Raw genomic sequence first — 20172 nt, forward strand, 5'->3', positions numbered from 1 at the left:
GCTACCCATATTTAATACCGTCATGCTAAAATTGTCACAAATGTTTTGTATTAAAGATGATCTGCTATCATTGTAAACGGAACCCCACATCATTCCGTGCGAATTTAAATCCCCCAGAATCAATCGTGGAGCAGGAAGGGCTTCAACCATTTCATTAAGCTGTCGCTGTCCAACTTGTGCTTTTGGAGGAATATAAACCGAAGCTATGCAAATATCTTTGCCTTTAATGTTTATTTGGCAAGCAACAACTTCTATACTAGAAGTTGAAGGGATGTTTAATCTATAAAAGGAATAGCATTTCTTAATTCCCAAAAGCACTCCACCATACGGAGAGTCTCTATCGAGACGTATAATGTTAAAATCATTAAAATTTAAAGCTATGTTTGAAGTAAGCCATGTTTCGCATAAAGCAAATACATAACATTTTTGGCTATGCAATAAAATTTTAAATGAATCAAGTTTTGGCATGATACTTCGACAATTCCACTGCAGGACAGTGATTGTATCATTTGCGGCGGGTGATAAATTATCCATCAAAAGATACAAAACCTGAGACAATTGGCCATTGAGCTGATAACTGCTTCAAAAAATTTCTAGCTATTGGAAGGAATGCCATTATGAGGGTCTTTAAGGGTTCAGATATATTGAATGCTGAGAAAATCCATTCAACAATTTCCGAAAACTTCAGTAATCCTGTTGGTGGCTGTGAAATAGAGCCCACAGGATTATTACCTTTTTCTGTGCTAGATCCTGGATTGGTTTGTGAATTTGACAAACCAGGAGGCACAGTCTTTGGTTTTGACTTTTTTTGTTTAACACGGGGATCTTTTTTTGAAGATGAAATTTTAGGTGCCTTTTTTGGTAATTTGGAAGAAGACTTCTTTCTCTTAACTGACCCTTGGGTAGTGATAAACGAATTACCTTCACTATTTTCGTCAGAGTCCTCTGGTTCCTCTAGATTTGAAAACCCGTTTTCGGTTTCCAAAGGGGGGACATCAATGACCGTTTTAAGCATTTCTGCATATGTGCGCTTAGACCGTGCTTTTAAAGAAAGCTTAATTTTGTCTTTGTGTACTTTAAATGCAGTGCATACTGAAATATCCTCATGAGGACTTTCTCCACAATAAATACATTTTTCAATTTCCTTGTTGCAATCATTATCTTTATGAGGCCCTTCACACTTAATACATTTTGGTTTATTACTACAGTAAGTAGCTGTGTGGCCGAATTTTTTGCAGTTCGTACAATTCATTACATTTGGAACAAAAAGCCGAACAGGGAGGCGAATTTTATCGACATAGACATGGGACGGCAACGCAGACCCGGCAAATGTCACTCGAAACGAGTCTGATGGGCGATAAACTTTCTTTCCCTCTTCATGAACTACTGAGTACAGTTGTTTGCACTCCAGTATTTTCACACCCTCAAGCATAGAGTTCTTGAAACGACCAACACCATGCTTGAGTAAATCATCTACCGAAAGACTCGCTTCGGTAACAACACCGTCAATTTCGACATCTTTGGAGGGTATGTAAACTTTATACTCTTTATTGAAATGTTCCGAAGAGACAATATCATTCGCTTGTTTCAAATTATTTACTACAACACGAATTTTATCATTATTTACTTTTATGATCTCTTTGATTGAAGAGTATCGTGATGTCAAACCTTTATTAATTTGTAAAATGTTTAATGGCTTTGATATACGTCTAAAAAAGACTATCCAAGGCCCAGAAGAGCTCTCCTGATATTTTTTCGTTCGTGGGGGTATAGGATTCATGCTAGGATTTACGTCCATGGATTCATCCATCACATTAAAATTTTTAATCAAACTTTAAAATAAAAAATGAAACCAACACTACACAGTACTCAATCAAAAGGAAAAGAAAAAACTTCTACCTTGAAATTGTTGTCTATCTCCGTTGCACTGCCGTGTAGATCCTCGTTGCTCTAGATGTTCTTGTTGGTTGCTGATTGTTGGATGTGATGCTACTGCTACCTGACATCAAGCACCACTCGATTTCCGATTTACTTTTGTCTTCGCCAGCTGTAACCAGCGCAGGTCACCGGTGTGTTGTATGGCAGTGGAAAGACCGAGTTGTCTTGTCTCCTTCTTCCTTGTGCTCCGCACCGATATGCTTCTGCACCGAAGTGCCTTCGCACCGGTGTGCCTTTGCACTCTCCTGCTTCTATGTGCCTTTGCACTCTCCTTCTTCGATGTGCCTTTGAACTCTCTTGCTCAGCACTTGTGGCTGTGTATTGTGGCCTGGGTAGAGCTTGGGAAACGCCCTTTGTTGTTTCCTTCACCAGCTTGGCCCAGCACTAGGGCTCTCTTATGCAGCACGACTATACTTTTTAACGGCTGCTGCCAACAGGTCTCTACCTGTAGTTCAACCGTTGTCGTATTTAACGCGTGTAAACTAACCAGCGTTGTTAAACTGTACGCTTCTATACACAACCTTCTCGGTTGAACGGCTATTACTGAATGACGTAATGTGATATCAGTTGAGAAATTGATGAGCTGAAATCAAATTAAGATTACAATCTGATATTGCTGTCAAAAATGTATTGAAAATAAAATGTTCTACAATTGACTCCCGAAGTGATCGGTTTAGCTTTTTTTTAAAAAAGAACATCCGCTAGAAGAAATTGTAAATTCAATTTCATAACATTTTACAATATTCATATTACAGAGGAAACGATTTCAATTTGAAAAATAACACAATCCGCGTGATTTATCGATTTGTCAGATAGTGCGATTTAGAATTTTTGTTACTCATATCACACATTCAGTTTTGAAACTACTCATTGTATTATTTACCTTAAAACTGTGTTGAGCAAAAAAATTTTTACGTGAATACTTCAAGGATCACATACAAAGAGTCCAAATGAAATATAATTCTGTTATCACATTATCAGGAGATAGTAGGAGAATATAGGATCTAGAAAAAAACGTGATTAATCCACCTAGCAGTGAGATGATACCTTTTTTTCTATCAATACGCATGTGTTTTTGCATGGATATTCTTAGGTGTTTTAGTTCTCATGACATTATTTTAATTATCGTCGTTTTAAACGGCAAATTGAGATTTTAATCACTCATTACCCTGTAATGCCGAAACTGCAAAACATATCGAATTTCAATCTTAGCGTGTGACAATCGATTGAACATTCCATGAGATGTCGAAGTAAGTTCCACTTTAGAGTTTTTCGTCATTATTTATGGTACTTCCAGAGCCGGTATTCAGGAATTAGCATAGCCCAAAATGATTCGAATGGCCATAAATTATTACACCAAACAATTTACATGAAATTTATTAACTCATCATCTGTAATTCCAGAATCGGATAAAATTCACCAATTTTGTATGGGACCTTAAGTCCTGTAATATTTGTTTTTGAAGTTCGATTTGGTCTTTTTTGAGAATCGATTCGATACTGGAACCGGAATTCTAAAATCGGTGTAGCCGAAATCAGTTAAATTCACCAGTGTGCATCTTTGAGAAATTGTAGTGCGAATTAAAATCTGGGGGTACATTCCGGATCGAAAACTGAATACCGCTTAAACTGAAATAAATTTATTTTGTTATCGACTATCCAAATCAGCAAACCCGATCAACCTGATTTTTTATGTGAAATGGACATTTTTATACTAATCACCCTGCATTTTCTAAACCAGAAGTCGGATCTGACTAAAAAGTAAGAGGTTTTATAGGATTTTAAGACCTCTCAGAAGTCGGATCCAAACGTAATTCAGGAACCTTGTTTGGGAGTATACGACTTTTCATATGAATCTGAGTTTGTAGAAAACGGTTTAACCATCTCCGAGAAAATTGAGTGAAATTATTTGTCACACACGCATTTGCTGATCTCGACGAACTGAGTCGTATGGTATATGGAAGTCATGTTCTTCCAGCATTTATTGCTGTAAATAGTTTAAATCAATATAATTATGGAATTACTTCCAACTCGATAATGCTGGTATCATCTGGTTTACATATGCCATATTCGAAAGATTATGTTGCCAAAAATGAACCGTGCTAAAATTGGTCCGAGGCAAATTGTCATAAAAAAGGATGCTGTACACAGTCTTTTTGGTACTTAGAAACAATTGTATGTAACAGTATAAAAAATCGTGTTTCATGTTGCTCTCAAGCATTGCTTTTTCATACAGCGCTCAAAATTCCTTCTACTGGAATAAGGCTTACACAAAAATATCGATATCTCCGTTAAAAATGGACGGATTTTAACAATCTATGACTTGTTGGATAGGTATTACCGAGCGAAATCTAAGCCTGGAAACATATTCTGTTTTCAAGGTCAAATGTGACAGATACTGTCAAAAAACTGAAAATTTTGACATAAAACTTCGTATAACTCAAAAAGTAAACATCCGATCTCAAATCCATTCAATAGCGTTCTGGGTGACGGGGAGACCTTTCATTTGCGACTAGTTTGATCAAAATCGGTCCAGCCATCTCTGAGATCTCGACCTCTTAGTTGACAACACACATACAGACACACACACATACAGACACACACACACATACAGACACACACACACATACACACACACACACACACACACACACACACACACACACACACACACAGACATTTGCTCAGTTCGTCGAGCTGAATCGATTGGTATATGACATATGGTATATGACTCCGGGCCTCGGAAAATTTTTCGAAAGTTTGAGCGAATTCTATACCTATTTTTTATATATATATATAAAAAAAGGTAAAAATATGCATTTAATTCCACTTTATTTAACGTCACTAATGTCACGAGACAGATAATTTTGTTGTGTTTGATTGTATGATACTTGATTTTTAGATATTTATTTCGTTATTGGAAACTGCGGAAGGTCTTCATTGCACGATTATCCATGGCACAGTTTCCAACAAGTAACTGTAGAGAGTTTGTTTGTTTTTGATAATAATAGAAATATCATTCTTCAGTAAAATCTTATGTTGGCCTCCAAATTAGTGCCTTATACAAAATTATAGAAGTTCTATTTCGGTTTTAGTTTCTATTATATTGTAGCTCTAACGCCCTGTATATTGAATGTGACGGAATTATTTGGTGTTTATGGTTCTTCTAGTATTTGTACGAACTGATAGTGTTTATCATCAAAGTTGGTCTCAACTTTTTTGGTAGTTGACTTGGTTCGACACAACTTGTCTCGAAGTCAATACAAATACTATTAGTTTATTATGAATGATTAACATGAAATTAAAAGCAATCATCACATATGTTTATAATTATTAAGGAAACGATCGTCGAATGGCTTTGTAATCGGTATATAAATAGTTTCACGATCATGAGAAACAATAATAATTGACAAAAACTTGGGACTATTACTTCTCAGGCATAATAAACAACCCTACATTCGACCGAATGAAAAATACCAATTTGGCATTTCGAATGAGGTATAATTTGTTTGGAAAAGTCGAACTCGATCGAAACACAAAATGAATTTATTATAGAACTACGGAATAGGAGTGAAAGTTACATATTTACGACACACAAAAACGCTCCATTAATAACCCTTTACAGTTTGATGATTAATCAATAACATATTCTGACAGGTATCAAAGTTGTCCCTAACGCTACAAATCACGATTGAAGTATAGCAAACACCGAAGAAATGTGCAGTGAAGACAATTCAAAAAGATTCGACATCTTTCTTATAAGCTTTATACAGGAATAAAATTTTATCCTGGGCGGTCATTCAGTTGTACCGCCATACGTCGCAGAGAACGAATCACCGTGAGTAGAAAATTCGACTCAACGCGAATCATCAGCACCACCGAATAGCTTTCTACCTAAATGCTTCGAAACGAACTCACTGCGAGCGAACAGAGTGCATATATGATGCTTGCTTGCTTTGCCAAGCGGTTCAATTCTCTGAGTGGAAGGAAAGAATGAATAAAGCAGACACGGAATATATACAAACTGCTCGCCGCACGGGTAGAGCATCGCCGGTGAAGAGAATAGTTCACGAGTAATGTTTCATTGATAGGATCAGCAACCTTGCTTTTTAGTTTAGTTTTTGGGTAGTTAAAAAAGTTCTTAGGGCAAGTCTTTATTTCGTTTTCAATTTTGCGGTTATATTCTTCATGTGCTGTGTTAATGGCTATTTTAAGTTGATTGCATAGATTTAAGTAATTTTGAAGATGAGCGTCACTTTTTTCTTGTTTGTAAGTTTTGTGTGCTTTTTGTTTCCTATTTTTCAAATGTTTTAGTTGTGAATTGAACCATACAGGTAATTTGCTGTTATGATTTTTTCTTCTTCTTTTCATAGGCAAAGTTTCGGCTAATATTTTGTTTATAATGTGATAAAATTTGTTTACTTCGACGTCGACATTTCCTTCTGTACTCAGTATGTTCCGCCAATTTATTATACTTAGTCTACACTTGACTACTTCAAAGTCAATTTTATTGTATTCCGGCACTTCCTCATATTCCAAGTCGTAGGGAAGGGATGCATTGTGTGTAAATAATGAATATTCAATTGCGGTGTGAAATGCTTCATTTTTCCATAATGGCAGGTTTGATGCATTCACACAAAAGTCTTCTGTGCAATTAGTGAAAAGAAGGTCTAAATATGCGTTTTGTTGATTTTTTACGGAGTTTACTTGATGTAGGCCAAAATTAGAAATTTTGTCGAAAAAGTAGTGCAATGTTTCGTTTTCTCCTACGACTGGAAGTAAGATTGATTCATTTTCAATGTCAGAAATGAAGTCCGCATTACGTTGATTGAAGTCGCCAAAAATATGAAGCTTTACTTCAGGTTCCATATTCGAAATAATTGTGTCTAAAGATTGAAAGAATAATTCAAAAGAGAATTTGTTCGCATTTTCGGGTGGGAAGTAGACAGAGCAGTAAATATGTTCTTCTCCCAATATTGAGACTTTGGCCCATACATGCTCAAATTCTTTACATTTAGGAGTAATAATTTCTTCAGAAGTAAAGCAAGAGTTAATGGCTATAAGGACTCCACCTCCAGATTTTTTCTGACAGAGAGATAAATTTCGGTCGTGCCGAAATACGTTAAAATTATTTCCAAATACTTCTTCGCTTCTTACACTTTCATCCCAGCTGCTTTCAGTTCCAAGGATTACGTCGAAAGAGGAGGTTATTAAATTTTGGTGAATTTCTTTCATTTTGGCCGGGCTTTTCATGCGGTTGAAATTTTGGCAATAGACCAAAATTTCAGTCACATTTTGTCTGTGAAGCGAAGAAGTTTTTGAGAATTCTGGAATACTTACATTACTAATTCCTGTTTCTATTCCTTCGTCAAAGGGCGTCGTTATTTCCGAAAATTCGGCCTTGTAAAATTGTGTTCGGCTTCCCGGATTAGTTGGAGTCGGCGGGTACGTTCACTTGTCAAAAATTTCCCATAAGAGTCCAGGTCGGGCAGCGCTTCCTTAGGTTTCATTCCATATTCCTGATGCACTTCGATGAAGATTCGTAGGAGGTGGTCAGGTGTTGTTGGAAGGCCTTCTGATGCTAATAGCATTTTTATACTAGTTGGTGTCATACCCTCGATGCATACTGTAGGTTGTTGATTTTTCATGTATGACAAATACAGACGGACGACGTGCATTATTTTCGGGTCACGAAGCCTTGCTTTTAAGAAGCGTTCGTCGCCATTTGCAGATTGTGAAGTAAGACGTACAATTGGAGGACGCATTGGATCAATTTCGAATTGGCTGTCTGTATTCATGTCCTGTGATATTGCAGACGTATTTATGTTCTGTGATATTGAAGATGTGTTCATATAGTTAGTGGATGGTGCAGCTTCGATGTCATTACTTCCTAAGACCGGAGTAGTGTTGTTTTGAATACTTCTTGTTCCTTTGTAAGGGTTGATTGTTTCACCTTTTTGAAAATTTATGAATTTTGAGGCAATATCTGCACCTGGATTCCCGGAGAATTGAACCCGCGCAGCTGCTAGTAAGTCTTTGTCCAAGGGTAAGGTATATTGTAATGACACATTATTGTTATTGTTGTGGCAGGTATTGTTACTATTAGTGTTCAAGTTGCTGTTGTAGTGCACATTATTGTCGTTGTTGTTGTTGTTGTTGTTGCTGCTGCTGCTGCTGTTGTTGTTGTTGCTGCTGTTGTTGTTGTTGTCGTGTTTGCTGTTGTTGGTGTAGTTGTTGTTTTTACTGCGTATACTGTAATTTGTATTATTTTGCTGTTTCCGCTTCCGATGTTTTCGTCTGAGGTTTGCTTTTTCTGCTTGTTTTTCTTGCAGTCGTCGAGTGCGCTGTTTTTTGTCATACTCGCTCCAGTCGCATTTCCATATTTTTTTGCTGCCGATGAAGCGCCAGCCTGACGTGACTTTCGAGTCAGCTTTTTCTTCCTAAGGTTTAGCATACTGGGCACTGATTCCCATTTCTTCAGCAATACATGGATGAGCTTGAGGGACTTGCTCTTTCTTCATTATTGCTTCATTGCACAGTGCTTTGATGTCGTCCAAAAATTCTTTCGATGATAAGCTGCATGGTGGGTCGATACTTTTTATTTCATTAATATTTGTTTGCACGCCGTCAATTTTGTTTTCGAAAAAAGTAAACACTTTTTCAAGGTTTACTTCTGTCTTAGTGGACAGTTGCTTGTTGGCGGTTTTTATGTCAGCTAAAAAAGTTTCGTCGCGTTCATTCAAAAGTGATGAAATGCGATTTATGACTTTACTGGCCGCGTTGCATGTATTAATGTTTACATTTTTTATGTCCGTTTCTAGCTTCAGCAAAAGAGATTCCATGCTGTCGAGAGCGTCATGTGATACTTTCATGCTTTTTATTTGTGCGAATAAAGCATGGTTTGCTTCAATTTGGGCACGGACTGTTTGGTTCAATTCCTGCTGTTGATGAATAAGTTTTTTCATTTGCAGTTCTTCGGCAAATTCCTGCTGACAGTCAATACAGAGAGGTACCATGAAGGTCCTTAATAATTCTTCGTGGTTTCTCTGTGTTCCCACGCAGGCTGCATGAAATTTTCGATTGCACTTTCCGTGACACTTCCAGAGATAGCGATTGTCGTAGACAGTACAATTGCTAATTCCGCACTTCTCCATGTTTACGCGACGGTATGTTAAAAAATGATTACTATTTAAAAAAGAGTGCCTACTTGCACGTTTGCGTCGAAATAAAAAAGTTTAAATATACGCGCGCGATATACTGCGACACGAGTCCCGTGAACACGTCCGTTCGGTTGGACGGATGGACAAAGACGGTTGCAACAGCTCAAAGTACACTACACCCAACTGGTCCCATCATGTACAGAGCATAACCTTCAGGCGATGAATATTCTGAACGGCCTTTGATGATGATGCGTGACCGAGTGATCCTTACGTTGTTCGACGTTGTGGAATATCGTAATGGATCCATTTTTCATCGCCAGTAACCATTCGATACAAAAAAAATCTTTTCTTTTATCCAATCCAAGAAGTTGTTCGCACGTGAAGATTCGGAGTTTGACGTCCCTTAGTTTCAATTCATACTGCACCCAATTGCCTACCTTTCGGATATTTCCCATTGTTTTTAAACGTTGTTAAACGGCTGACTGAGTAACTCCGAATGATTTCTAGCGTTTTCAACAGGTCTTGACCGAGCAATTCCTCCAATTCTTCGCGGTGCTCCGGCTCGTTCTTCGTTTTCCAAATCGAAATTGCCATTTCAATACCGTGCACACCACGTCCGACGCGTTCGCTCAGCTAAAGCATCCTCATCATACAATTCCACCAAAATACGATGACTTTCAGCAGCTGTTTTCCTCATATTGAACGTATTGAAGTCCACGCAAAAACATTTTAACTGCCCCAAAATTTGACATTTTCAGAGGAAAAAAAATTTGTTTACGCTTCAGCTTAATGACACATACTGATTCTGAAACTGTATGACAGTACATTCAGAAAAAAATGATGATAACAGTTACCATATGAGAGATCTTTTTAATCATACGAGTATACTGATTTTCAGCACACAATAAAATCAGGTGATGTTAGCAATATGCAAGTTCACTTTTACTATGAATGGTTTTGGCTTTAGAATAATAATATTGAACTGTATATTGTATGAATATCTACTACAATTGGAATGTTTAGCATAACCATGATAGCATGTTATTTTTACATTGTACGTATTGTTTTAACTAGTGACATGGTGTTTTTGACATTGCAATTGCACGATGCCGGATCCAGCCAAAATAGAGTGTTACCTTCGTGGGATCAAAGGAAAAGAAACATGCGCTTCTGGAGGCTTTCTTTATATATTTGGTCGTTGATGGTGCCCACAGATCGCTCACCACAACAAATACTTCTTGGCAAATTATTCGGCTCCCTTCTTCTTTTCAAATTTCTGTTAGTGTCTGTTCTTTGTCCACTTTGGGGGGTTAGCTAGTGTGACGGGTCTATTTTGGGGATTTTTTAAATGTTTTTCTGACAAACCGTTGAAACAAAATAATTGATTTATTTCATATCTTTTATGAAGGTGCTACATGCTGCCATGATTCCGATTGTTCTGTTTACAAGGTGGCAACTGACCGGGAAAAAATCAGGGATTCGGTTCCACCGGGAAAATGTCGGGAATTTTGATGAAAACCCGGGAAAAAATTTTCTAGCCTAGCTACTAGCTCAAACAAGTGAAAAGTAGGAGACAATACCCAATTTTGCATTTGAGCGAGTTATTCAATAAAAATGGTGAACATTCCATTGGAAATTGGGCCAACACCCCATATCTCGTCCATTCATTTTTAAGGTTTTAACAGCAGTTTTAAATCAATCAGAAAGCATCAGAGCTTTCTTAGTTGTTACCATAACAGCACAATGAGAATTTTGACAAATAAGGATAATTTGGAAGCTTCTGTTGGATTTTTATTAAGTTTTAGAATAAATATTCACACTTGCAAAATTGATGGCAAAGTCTCAATCGGGAAAATTTTTAATAAAAATTAATAAAATTTCAGGGTTAACATTGCTTCCGATATGAGATCTGTACCCTAGCCGATTAGTTCTAAGGCTGTAGTATATATAACTAATTGAAATAATCATTGCTTAATTTGAAACCCTGAATGTTATTGGTAAATGATCTGAATCAAAGTCAGTTCACTACAAACGTTACATTGATCTGCAAGAATCAGATCAATTGTAGAAGGATTTTTCATAGAAGATAAATCGTTTTTTTCTGATTACTCCACGAAAGATGCCTAGCATTTAGAATTCTATTAGGAAAAAATAGTTCGATATCTTGTGCGTTTTTACAGCTATCAGTTGATTTATTTTCTCATCAACGCAATGCAATCGTAAACATGCTGCATTTCAAAAATGGGATGACATAAAGAATGTACCTATTGTTTAATGACTAACAGATACATTAGAAAAAATGGTGTTTTAGAAGAGCTAGTCGGTGCAGGCGAACGATTTTGCTGAGTCTCAGGTATATGTACATCTAATGATTTTAAATTATATTTTATTACACTGCCGATACTTTGCATATACGTCCTATATTGAAAATAGACAAGTTGAGAAAAAGATGAATACATATTTCGGTAATAATTTGCTTTTTTCCGATACTGTGATGATTGATCAGTGATACTATTGAATCACATACATTATAAACTTTTCATCTGGATTGAAATATTACATTTTTTGTCATTCGCTTATATAAAATCTGATACGCAACAAGATGGGACCCACATGCGAGTGCTTTTATTAACGAATGAAAAGATACTCGCATACCGGTCCCATCTTAGCATGCTATGCTTCTCTCGCACGTGTCAAAATTTCATGTTTGATTTTCCATTCTTGTGAAATGTTTAATCCTTCGATATATAGCGATATATAGCTTAGCGGTCGTGTTGTGTTTTTTTCTGACTGAAGAGCTGCTGAAAATTGGAACGCTCGGAAATGCATACCTCTGCTTGTTCATCGAATATCTCGGCTTTGAAGGTTTGTATCATAAATCTACCGTGACAAAGTCTAGATAATTTAGTTTAGATGCGACTAGTACATAAAAACATATATGTTATCGCGATAAAAATAAAGTCTTGTATTTTTCTGTGAAACAAAGTCAGTTTAAATGTATCCGCCATTTTTTTCGCTTTGATTTCCTGATAGCATTCTGAAAAAGGAGGCTCGACAAGGCACAGACATTCAATCTTTGTGAAAGTTGAATATTTTTTCATTGTTCATTGGATTCCATGTAATGTCCAACCCATACGATAGATTAATGTGATAAAACTTCTCATCAAAATAATAAAATGTATGCTGGCAACCCGGTACACTTTGCTCATATACGAGAGAGTACAAGAGAAATGCGATGCGCAAAGGGAATTGAGCGAGCCACGTGGTCGATTTAAAACTCAACACGTGGCCCTCTGTCCTCAGACCTTAAACAGTGACTTTGTAGGATTCAATGCCACCAACACCCGAGAGAAATATTCTGAAATCTCTCGTTCAGCACAGTACGTTCGAGATAATCCCAATTTGTAATATTCGCATATGCCTACATCTGCTTTTGGTCAAAGTCATGGAAAAAGCGCTGAATATTTTCCTAAAGTTGCTGCTTCGGATGATGAAATTGCGAATATAAATGGGAGCAATACGTTTAATTCTGAAAGAAGCTAACACATGGATCAATAAGTCCCGAGACTAACAATGGAAACAACATTTTTTTGCCAATTTTTTTTTTATTCATCACCATAATCACCTTTTAGGGTGATACAATGGTTTCAACGTTTTTCCAATTTTTCAATACCATGTTTATAAAAAAAATTATCTTTTGGTTCAAAATAAGCTTCAGTTTCAGCGATGACCTCCTCATTTAAGCCAAATCTTTTTCACTGGAGCATTTTTTTAAGATCAGCAAAGAGTCAGTAGTCACTGGGGGCTAAATCTGGCGAATATGGGGGGTGGGGAAGCAGATCAAAGCCCAACTCGTTCAATTTCGCCATTGTTTTCATCGACTTGTGGCAGGGTGCATTGTCTTTATGAAAAAGGATTTTTTTCTCTGCATGTGTGGTCGTTTTTTTTGCGGTTTCCTCCTTCAAACGCACCAGTAAGTCAATATAATAATCACTGTTGATCGATTTACCTTTTTCGAGGTAGTCAATGAAAATCACGCCATGCGTATCCTAAAAAACTGACGCCATGACTTTGCCAGCTGACTGCTGCGTTTTCGGACGCTTCGGACGGCTTTCGCCAGCTGTGCGCCACTCAGATGACTGCCGCTTCGACTCTGGAGTGTAGTGATGTATCCATGTTTCGTCCATGGTTACGTAACGACGCAAGAAATCTTTTTTGTTGCGAGTAAATAGCGATAAACTGCTTTCTGAATCATCGACTCGATGCTGTTTTTGTTGCATCGAAAGCAATCGCGGCACCCACTTGGAAAAAACCTTTTTCATGCTCAATTTTTCATGAAGGATAGTAAATACACTTCCATATGATATCTGTGTCATCTCAGCAATCTCACGGAGCTTCCCGGTGTAACGGCTTCCACAGGTCTACCCGAGCGTTCCGCGTCATTTGTGTCGGTACGACCACGTTTAAACTCGGCGAACCACCGACGAATCGTTGCTTTTGATGGACAAGAGTCCGGATAACATTTTTCAATCCATTGTTTCGCTTGCACGGTGTTTTTACCCATTAAAAACAATGTTTTATCAAAACACGAAACTCGATTTTTTCCATTTTTTAAACAAACTACAAAACTACTTTACTCCAACCTCGATAACTCAGCTGTTTCTGGTCGGATCGACTTAAAATTTTGACCCGTTTCAAGCAAAGGTTAGTACTCTAGAAAGACGTGGTTACTGGTTTACTACGAGCGCCATCTCTGCTATAGTCTCGGGACTTATTGATCCATGTGTTACCTTGGCGAGGAATTGAAATCGAAATGTAAAATATCCAAGAAGACTTATCGTACTGGCTATATCCAAAGATCGATTCAATGATAGTTTATCTTACATTAATTTTTTGCATGCATTGCCAGCGCTAAATATCGATAAAGTGATCAGAAAAAAAATTAATGCAACCTTTTCATTTTTTAGTTACTGAAACATGATTTCTAATGCGAGTACTTTCCATATAGGACAAACCTGACTTGATTTTTTTCAAATTTTAGTGGACTAACCCCAAATTATTTTTGAAATTTCTGAAAGTAGGATAAAAATAGACGTTATCCGTCGGGCCAACTAAAAAGTGGCCAAAACTCATATGGGACTGATGTGCGAGTATGGGCAGTACATGAGAATTTAAATTTTTTGTCTGATAGGACATTGTTAATAATTGAACTCTCCCCGGCGAATGACCAATTATGATTAAAACCGGGGTGAAATTAAAAAAAATTAATAATAATAATAATTGAACAGCCTTGTTTGCAAGCGCATTACTATAATTAAAGCAGCGTATGTTCGTATGACAATTTGTTGTACCATGGCCGAAGTCCTGGTAATGACGATTTTGTGTTAGGTTCGCTGTATTTATAATTTTACCGTCGTACTGAGATTTTCACTTCCACTTCCGGAAGGAACAGAGAAAGCTCTGTACAAAATGCTTTGAAATTCCAGGCATAGATTGTTGTTGGTATTCCATAAAAGCAGGCAAGCGTCCATTTCAGGGATTATTGTTCATTATTGATTTATTTTCCTTGTAGATTTATCATATTTAGTTATCATATGTATACCAAAAAATAATAAAAACAGTCATGTGCACTCGGAAGAAATCGGTTACGTATAACCAAAACCCCTAGATGACTAGAAAAATGGTTCTTATATGCACTAGTAATAATGGATATTTCATATTTATACATCGACATCCGAAAAGTAATTCAATTCTCAATTAAAGGGGCTATTATAATATTATTTTTGGACATGGAATATCTGTTTTAAGCTTGACTTAAAGGAATATTAAAAAAACTAAACAAAGGTGATTTGAGCCTATTTCGAAAACCGGGAATTTTTATCTCTCAAACCGGGAAACCCCGAGAAATTGAAATCGGAAATTCACTTGTCACCCTGTATTTATCGGAAATCAATAAACCACACACCGTTTTATTCGTGGTGCTTGATACCGTGTTTTGAACGAAAACAAAGAAAAAAAATTGAGTAAATAATTGTTTTGGAAAATTTTTAAATAAAAAAAACATTTTTTTCCTCTTTTGGCCTTATATATGTTTTAAAATAACTAACGAAGCCATCTTAACTCTTTTAGTTCAATTTGACACTGCACGTGCACTAAAGAAACATTTAAATTGGGTGTTCAGCCACAAGTGGTGACTTTTCAGGCCTATTATATATATGATTTGGTTGTTACCATGAGGACATCATTTGCTTCCGCAATTCTGAGATTTTTGTGTAGGGAAAATTCTAAACCTACTTGTATTGTGTAATGGGGAAAACGAACTTATATACTAACTTACTAACTAATACAGAGAGCGAATCGATTCAATTGAAGATTGCATCGATTTTTGTCGGAACCCTTCGTTACCTTGATGACATCAAGTCCAGCCTGTTGGTTAAACCAGACGGATGAATTGACCTTTTTGTCCTCTTTCCGAATCAAAAGGTTCGAACTGTACTTGAAGTAATCCCTCATCGTCCTTGCAATCACAGGGTTGGATTTTTTCCCCTTTTGTAACGCTGCTAGTTCACCGCAGCGTTGTCGTACCATATCGGTATAAAAATCTCTTCTATATAAGTACCAGGAAAATGTCAAAGGCTCATTAAGGTAACCAAAAAAAAGGTCCCACGGCAACCTTTTCTCAGTCTATTGCACCTAAAAACCAAAATCGGTATTTATCTGTATGATATGTGAATTATCGGTATTTTGGGAGTGCATATCTGTATTACGGTATAGATGTCAAAAATCTGTATAAATACCGAGAAATTGTTATACCTGGCAACGTTGGGTTACCGTGGGGTCATATGGGTCTTCTTGAACGATTTTACCACAAGGGATCAGGTCGAATTGTCGATTCTGAACTGTTTCACAATCGATCTATGGGATACAGTTTAAACTAGGTTTTCTCAAGATTTTCTCAATTTTTACCCATCCAACAAAATGTTATACATACCTAAAAGAAGTGTTGTGTTATTTTCTTCGTATACAGTCTTTAGTAATATTCGGCATTCTGCGACCTGCAAAATCATGTAGTTTGACATGTTTCAAGCTAGATTGAAGAATGAATGCGATTATTCTAGATTTATATTCGCAAATAGTGTGAGTAATAATTTATTCATTCAAAATAAAATAGCTGTGGTACATGTGATTTTTGAAAATAAGAAACGCCTTGAAAATTCTATATTTCTACACATAGTTCTAAAATCTGAGATATAATACTTAGTAGAGTTGCGCGTGTTGGCGGTTCAAAACATCTGGCACTGGTCTTACAAGCCAGTTGTCGTATATTCGAGCCCCGACCTGAAGAATTCTCAGTGTCAGTGGGATCGTAGCACCAGCCATGCAACGGCTACGAAGTCTGTTGAAACAGATGGTCAAATTCCACAAAAGGAATGTAATACAAAGGCTTTACTTTTTCGGTCAAAAGTTACGATAGTACAGTTCTATTATTTTCTTGAGTTTAGTTTTAACTATTAGGTCTGTAATTAAGACTTGAAATGCTGAATAAGTACGTAACTATGACAACCCTCCTGTGTGCTGAGAATCTGCTACGATATCTGTTAGATTACGTATTGCAGGGAATTTAGTGTATTTTCATCAGGGATAAACATTATTCCCGAGTATTTCAGACTATACTGAGTCCATCAAATGCTTATAACTCACATCAAACAGTTTACAAACATGGAATAGTTCGGATTGAATAACTGGGCTTGAGGAATTTTTAAAATCTAATAAGGGTGGAATTAATCGGGTTAAATTGAATCTTGCTACGTCATTCATTACTAATCTTGTAGATGCCTATCTAACCATCAAGTGTTATATCCACTATATGTATAGTATGTATAGAACAGTTGAAAGATAAAAATAATTCTTTTTATTCGAATACAGAGTATATATGACACTTGATGGATTCTTCAACGGTTAGGGCTCATTTCATAGATAATAGTTTTTATTACATAAGTCGTCATAGCGCCATGGAAAAACATTCAACCGCACCCAACTCAACATCGTTCAATAGCGCTCTGTCTAATGTTTGGCCTTTGTTTCTTTATTTTCTTTCTCGTTTTTCTTATCTCTGTTTTTTCCGCATGCTGCAACAAAACACACGACCACATTGATATCTGCGCTTCCGTACTTGCAAACAAACAAACACACAATCGTTCAAACAACGGTTCTGGGTCCGATCTGTGTGTATGTGGGTGTTGCAACGCGTGTACACGTCTGTGCGTGCGCACTCTAACGTTCAGACTCAACAATACTTTCAGATTGAAGTGCCCCTATTGCCCGATGGAGCAGTGTCCATCCGATGCGAAGCTGATTTACTTCTAGAATCAAAATCGTCGCGAGCTTGGTTGTCCAGAACAATTGCCCCCGAAACAAGAACTGAATTAGTCGGGGCGTCGAAGGTTCGAGTTATTAGCAGTAATATTCGTTGATCGTTGACAACTGCCCCGAAAATGTCTTCAAACGGTTACATATTCCAGTGTAATTTTTTTTTTGTTAGGAATGATACAACAGTTAAGCGAATATTGCGTCCTGCCTGAAAATCCCTTTCTAGTGACATTTAGCAAAATTAATGTGGTTTCACTTGCGTATTCAGAATTTCAGACGATGAGTTTAAAACTTTAATCAGGAAGCTGTATATGGAATAAGAACCGTTAAAGATGGAATACGGTAAGGCATAACGAGTAGCTAAGGCATAATGAGTAGCTCAGTGTTGTCTGGTTCAAGAAACAAATCGTTGAAACTTGTGTGTATCGTTTATGATTTTAAACAATTATGTTACTAATCTACAGATAATAGATTTTATAAGTGCTCATTTGATACATCATCTGCTGCGACTGGAATAAATGTATGCCTTGAATAGAATATATTTTTTGTATGTATCTTTTTTCTAATGATAAATTCTAAGACAAGATAGAATGTCAAATCAGGAGTTTTTGTTTTTCTTATCAGACAATGGTTATGTTATGAATGAGTATGCTTGATTTTAAGGAATGATAGGGATGGTGTGGGAGAATTGAAAGTTATATAACTCAATGTGTTGAATAAAAAAATACACAATCAACCGTATAATGGATTCACTTGTGCGAAATAAAAAATTAAATCATGCGTTTTCAAATATACACATATTGAGCATAACTGATTAATCGTGCTTTATGTATCGCCACTTCTGAATACTGACAATGATTCTGAATCATTGTTCGACATGCATATTGAGGAATAAAAGTGTACATAAATCTCTTGATAATATAATAAAATTTGAAAAAAAAAAATTAACCAAATTTAAATATTTCATTCCGAAAGCATTTTCGTGTTGCCGCCCTGTACGATTTGTACGGAAATAAGGGTGATTTTTTTAGAGATATAGGATTTGATTTAAAAAAAAATACAACAAATTTGACACCGATTGATGGCACAGCAACTTAGGTTATATTGCCAGTTAATTTTAGTATAGTCCCAAGTCCAAAGGACTTTGTTTTCACTGTACTACAAGTGAAAACCTCGCTGCGTGACAAGGTGGAGTCGTCAAAGTACGGATGAAAATCCTGTTTTTTCTCGCGAAATACTCCAATTTTCACCACACTAACTCGATACAACGTGTTCACTGGTTAAGGGTTTCACCGGAAGAGTTCTTCACTCCAGATGCGGCAATTTTGCTTGTTGACATATACGTGTAACCAGAAATGAGCTTCGCCGCCAAACACAATTTCCTCGATAAAAAGTGAATTTTCCTCCAGCTTTACCAGCTAATGATTAAATTATAGACTAAACGACGATTCAAGATTAAATTATAGACCAAACAGAACAAGTGCCAAAAATACCAGCAAAAAATCTCCCTTTAGATGATGGTTTCGTTGATGAGTGTGTTTCATTTTCACCTAAGAAGGTATATCTTCTGGGGATACAGAGGAGTAAAGTAATCTACTTTTTTAATGTGGAACACATTTTTGTTTTCTATATAGTAGTGCAAACTAGAAACTCAAGAAAAATACACGTAGAAATGTGGTCAGGTTTTGAACAATTACAGCACAGTCAATTTTGTATCAATTATTAATATCATGTCACCATTTGATTGGAAATATTTCTACGTATTGATTTTAATGTTCATAGCCATGTATTTTTAATTGTATATCATTAAAATGTTGATTATTAGCTAGCAGTGTCCTATTTCGTCTGCAAAAAATCTCCGGCAAACCGGATTTCCCTGCCATAGTCGACGGTTTTGAAGGAGTAAGCGATATATCAAAGGGAAAGCAGCGCTCTGATTGGTCAATCGATGCAAAAGCGAAGCTGTTGGAAGCACGCGAAGCTATAAATATAACCAAAATTATAGCTAACGTTTCAGTCCTACACGTAGCTTGCTAGAGGTAGGTTGTTGCTAAACAGCCATAAAACGATTTAAAGCTTTAATTGCTATGCTCTGATCTTGTGTCATGCAAGATTGGATGAAATCCCATGTTATGTCGTTTCGCCTGAGAAATTGACAACTACCCCAGGGTAAATTTTGAGTGCATAAGATTAATTTCTTATTTATATAAGATGAACTCGATTGATAATGAGAAAAAGTTTATCGCTTCAACCGAAATCACAGATTGGTAGTAATGGTAAAGGAACGCTATAAAAATAACTACTTGCATACAAAACTTGAACACAAGTTTGCCGAAAAAAAGCTTAAATATCGATATCAGTATCGCAAGCTTGTATAAACATATAATTGCATACGTTTGGGCTATTGATGTAATTTCGTTGGCTAAAAAACAAACACAAATCACGACAAATATAGTCTGGGTTCGCGTGTTCTGTGTTGGTTCATAATAAAGACTAAGCAGACTCTCGTGCATTTGCGCATTCAAAAGTGTGACGATTGATTGAAAATGTCGATCATTAGAAATTTTGGTTGCCTTGTTCCACATCAATGGCTCGAACAACCCCATGGGGCTGATCCTTGTAGTTTTTATTTTATTGGAAAGAATCTCCTCGTACTGCAACATGGTTCTACGAATGAATTCGTCGATAGTGGTTGAAGGATGCAC

At 36.6% G+C, this 20172-nt stretch overlaps 1 protein-coding gene across 3 annotated transcripts in view; it reads left to right on the forward strand.

Annotated features, from left to right (window-relative positions):
* LOC131434423 (E3 ubiquitin-protein ligase RMND5A) overlaps nt 1-18006 on the forward strand; it is a 30132-nt gene extending 12126 nt beyond the window's left edge. For 2 of the 3 annotated variants that reach the window (XM_058601114.1, XM_058601115.1), the window contains exon 6: nt 17383-18006. In XM_058601114.1, coding sequence (XP_058457097.1) covers nt 17383-17464 — 82 coding nt within the window. In that variant the 3' untranslated portion in view covers nt 17465-18006. The remainder of the gene's footprint in view (nt 1-17382) is intronic. The other variant, XM_058601116.1, reaches the window with a different exon arrangement.
* The last annotated feature ends 2166 nt before the right edge of the window (nt 18007-20172 follow it).

This window comes from Malaya genurostris, chromosome 3, assembly GCF_030247185.1.
Source record: "Malaya genurostris strain Urasoe2022 chromosome 3, Malgen_1.1, whole genome shotgun sequence".
NCBI classification, from domain to species: Eukaryota; Metazoa; Arthropoda; class Insecta; order Diptera; family Culicidae; genus Malaya; species Malaya genurostris.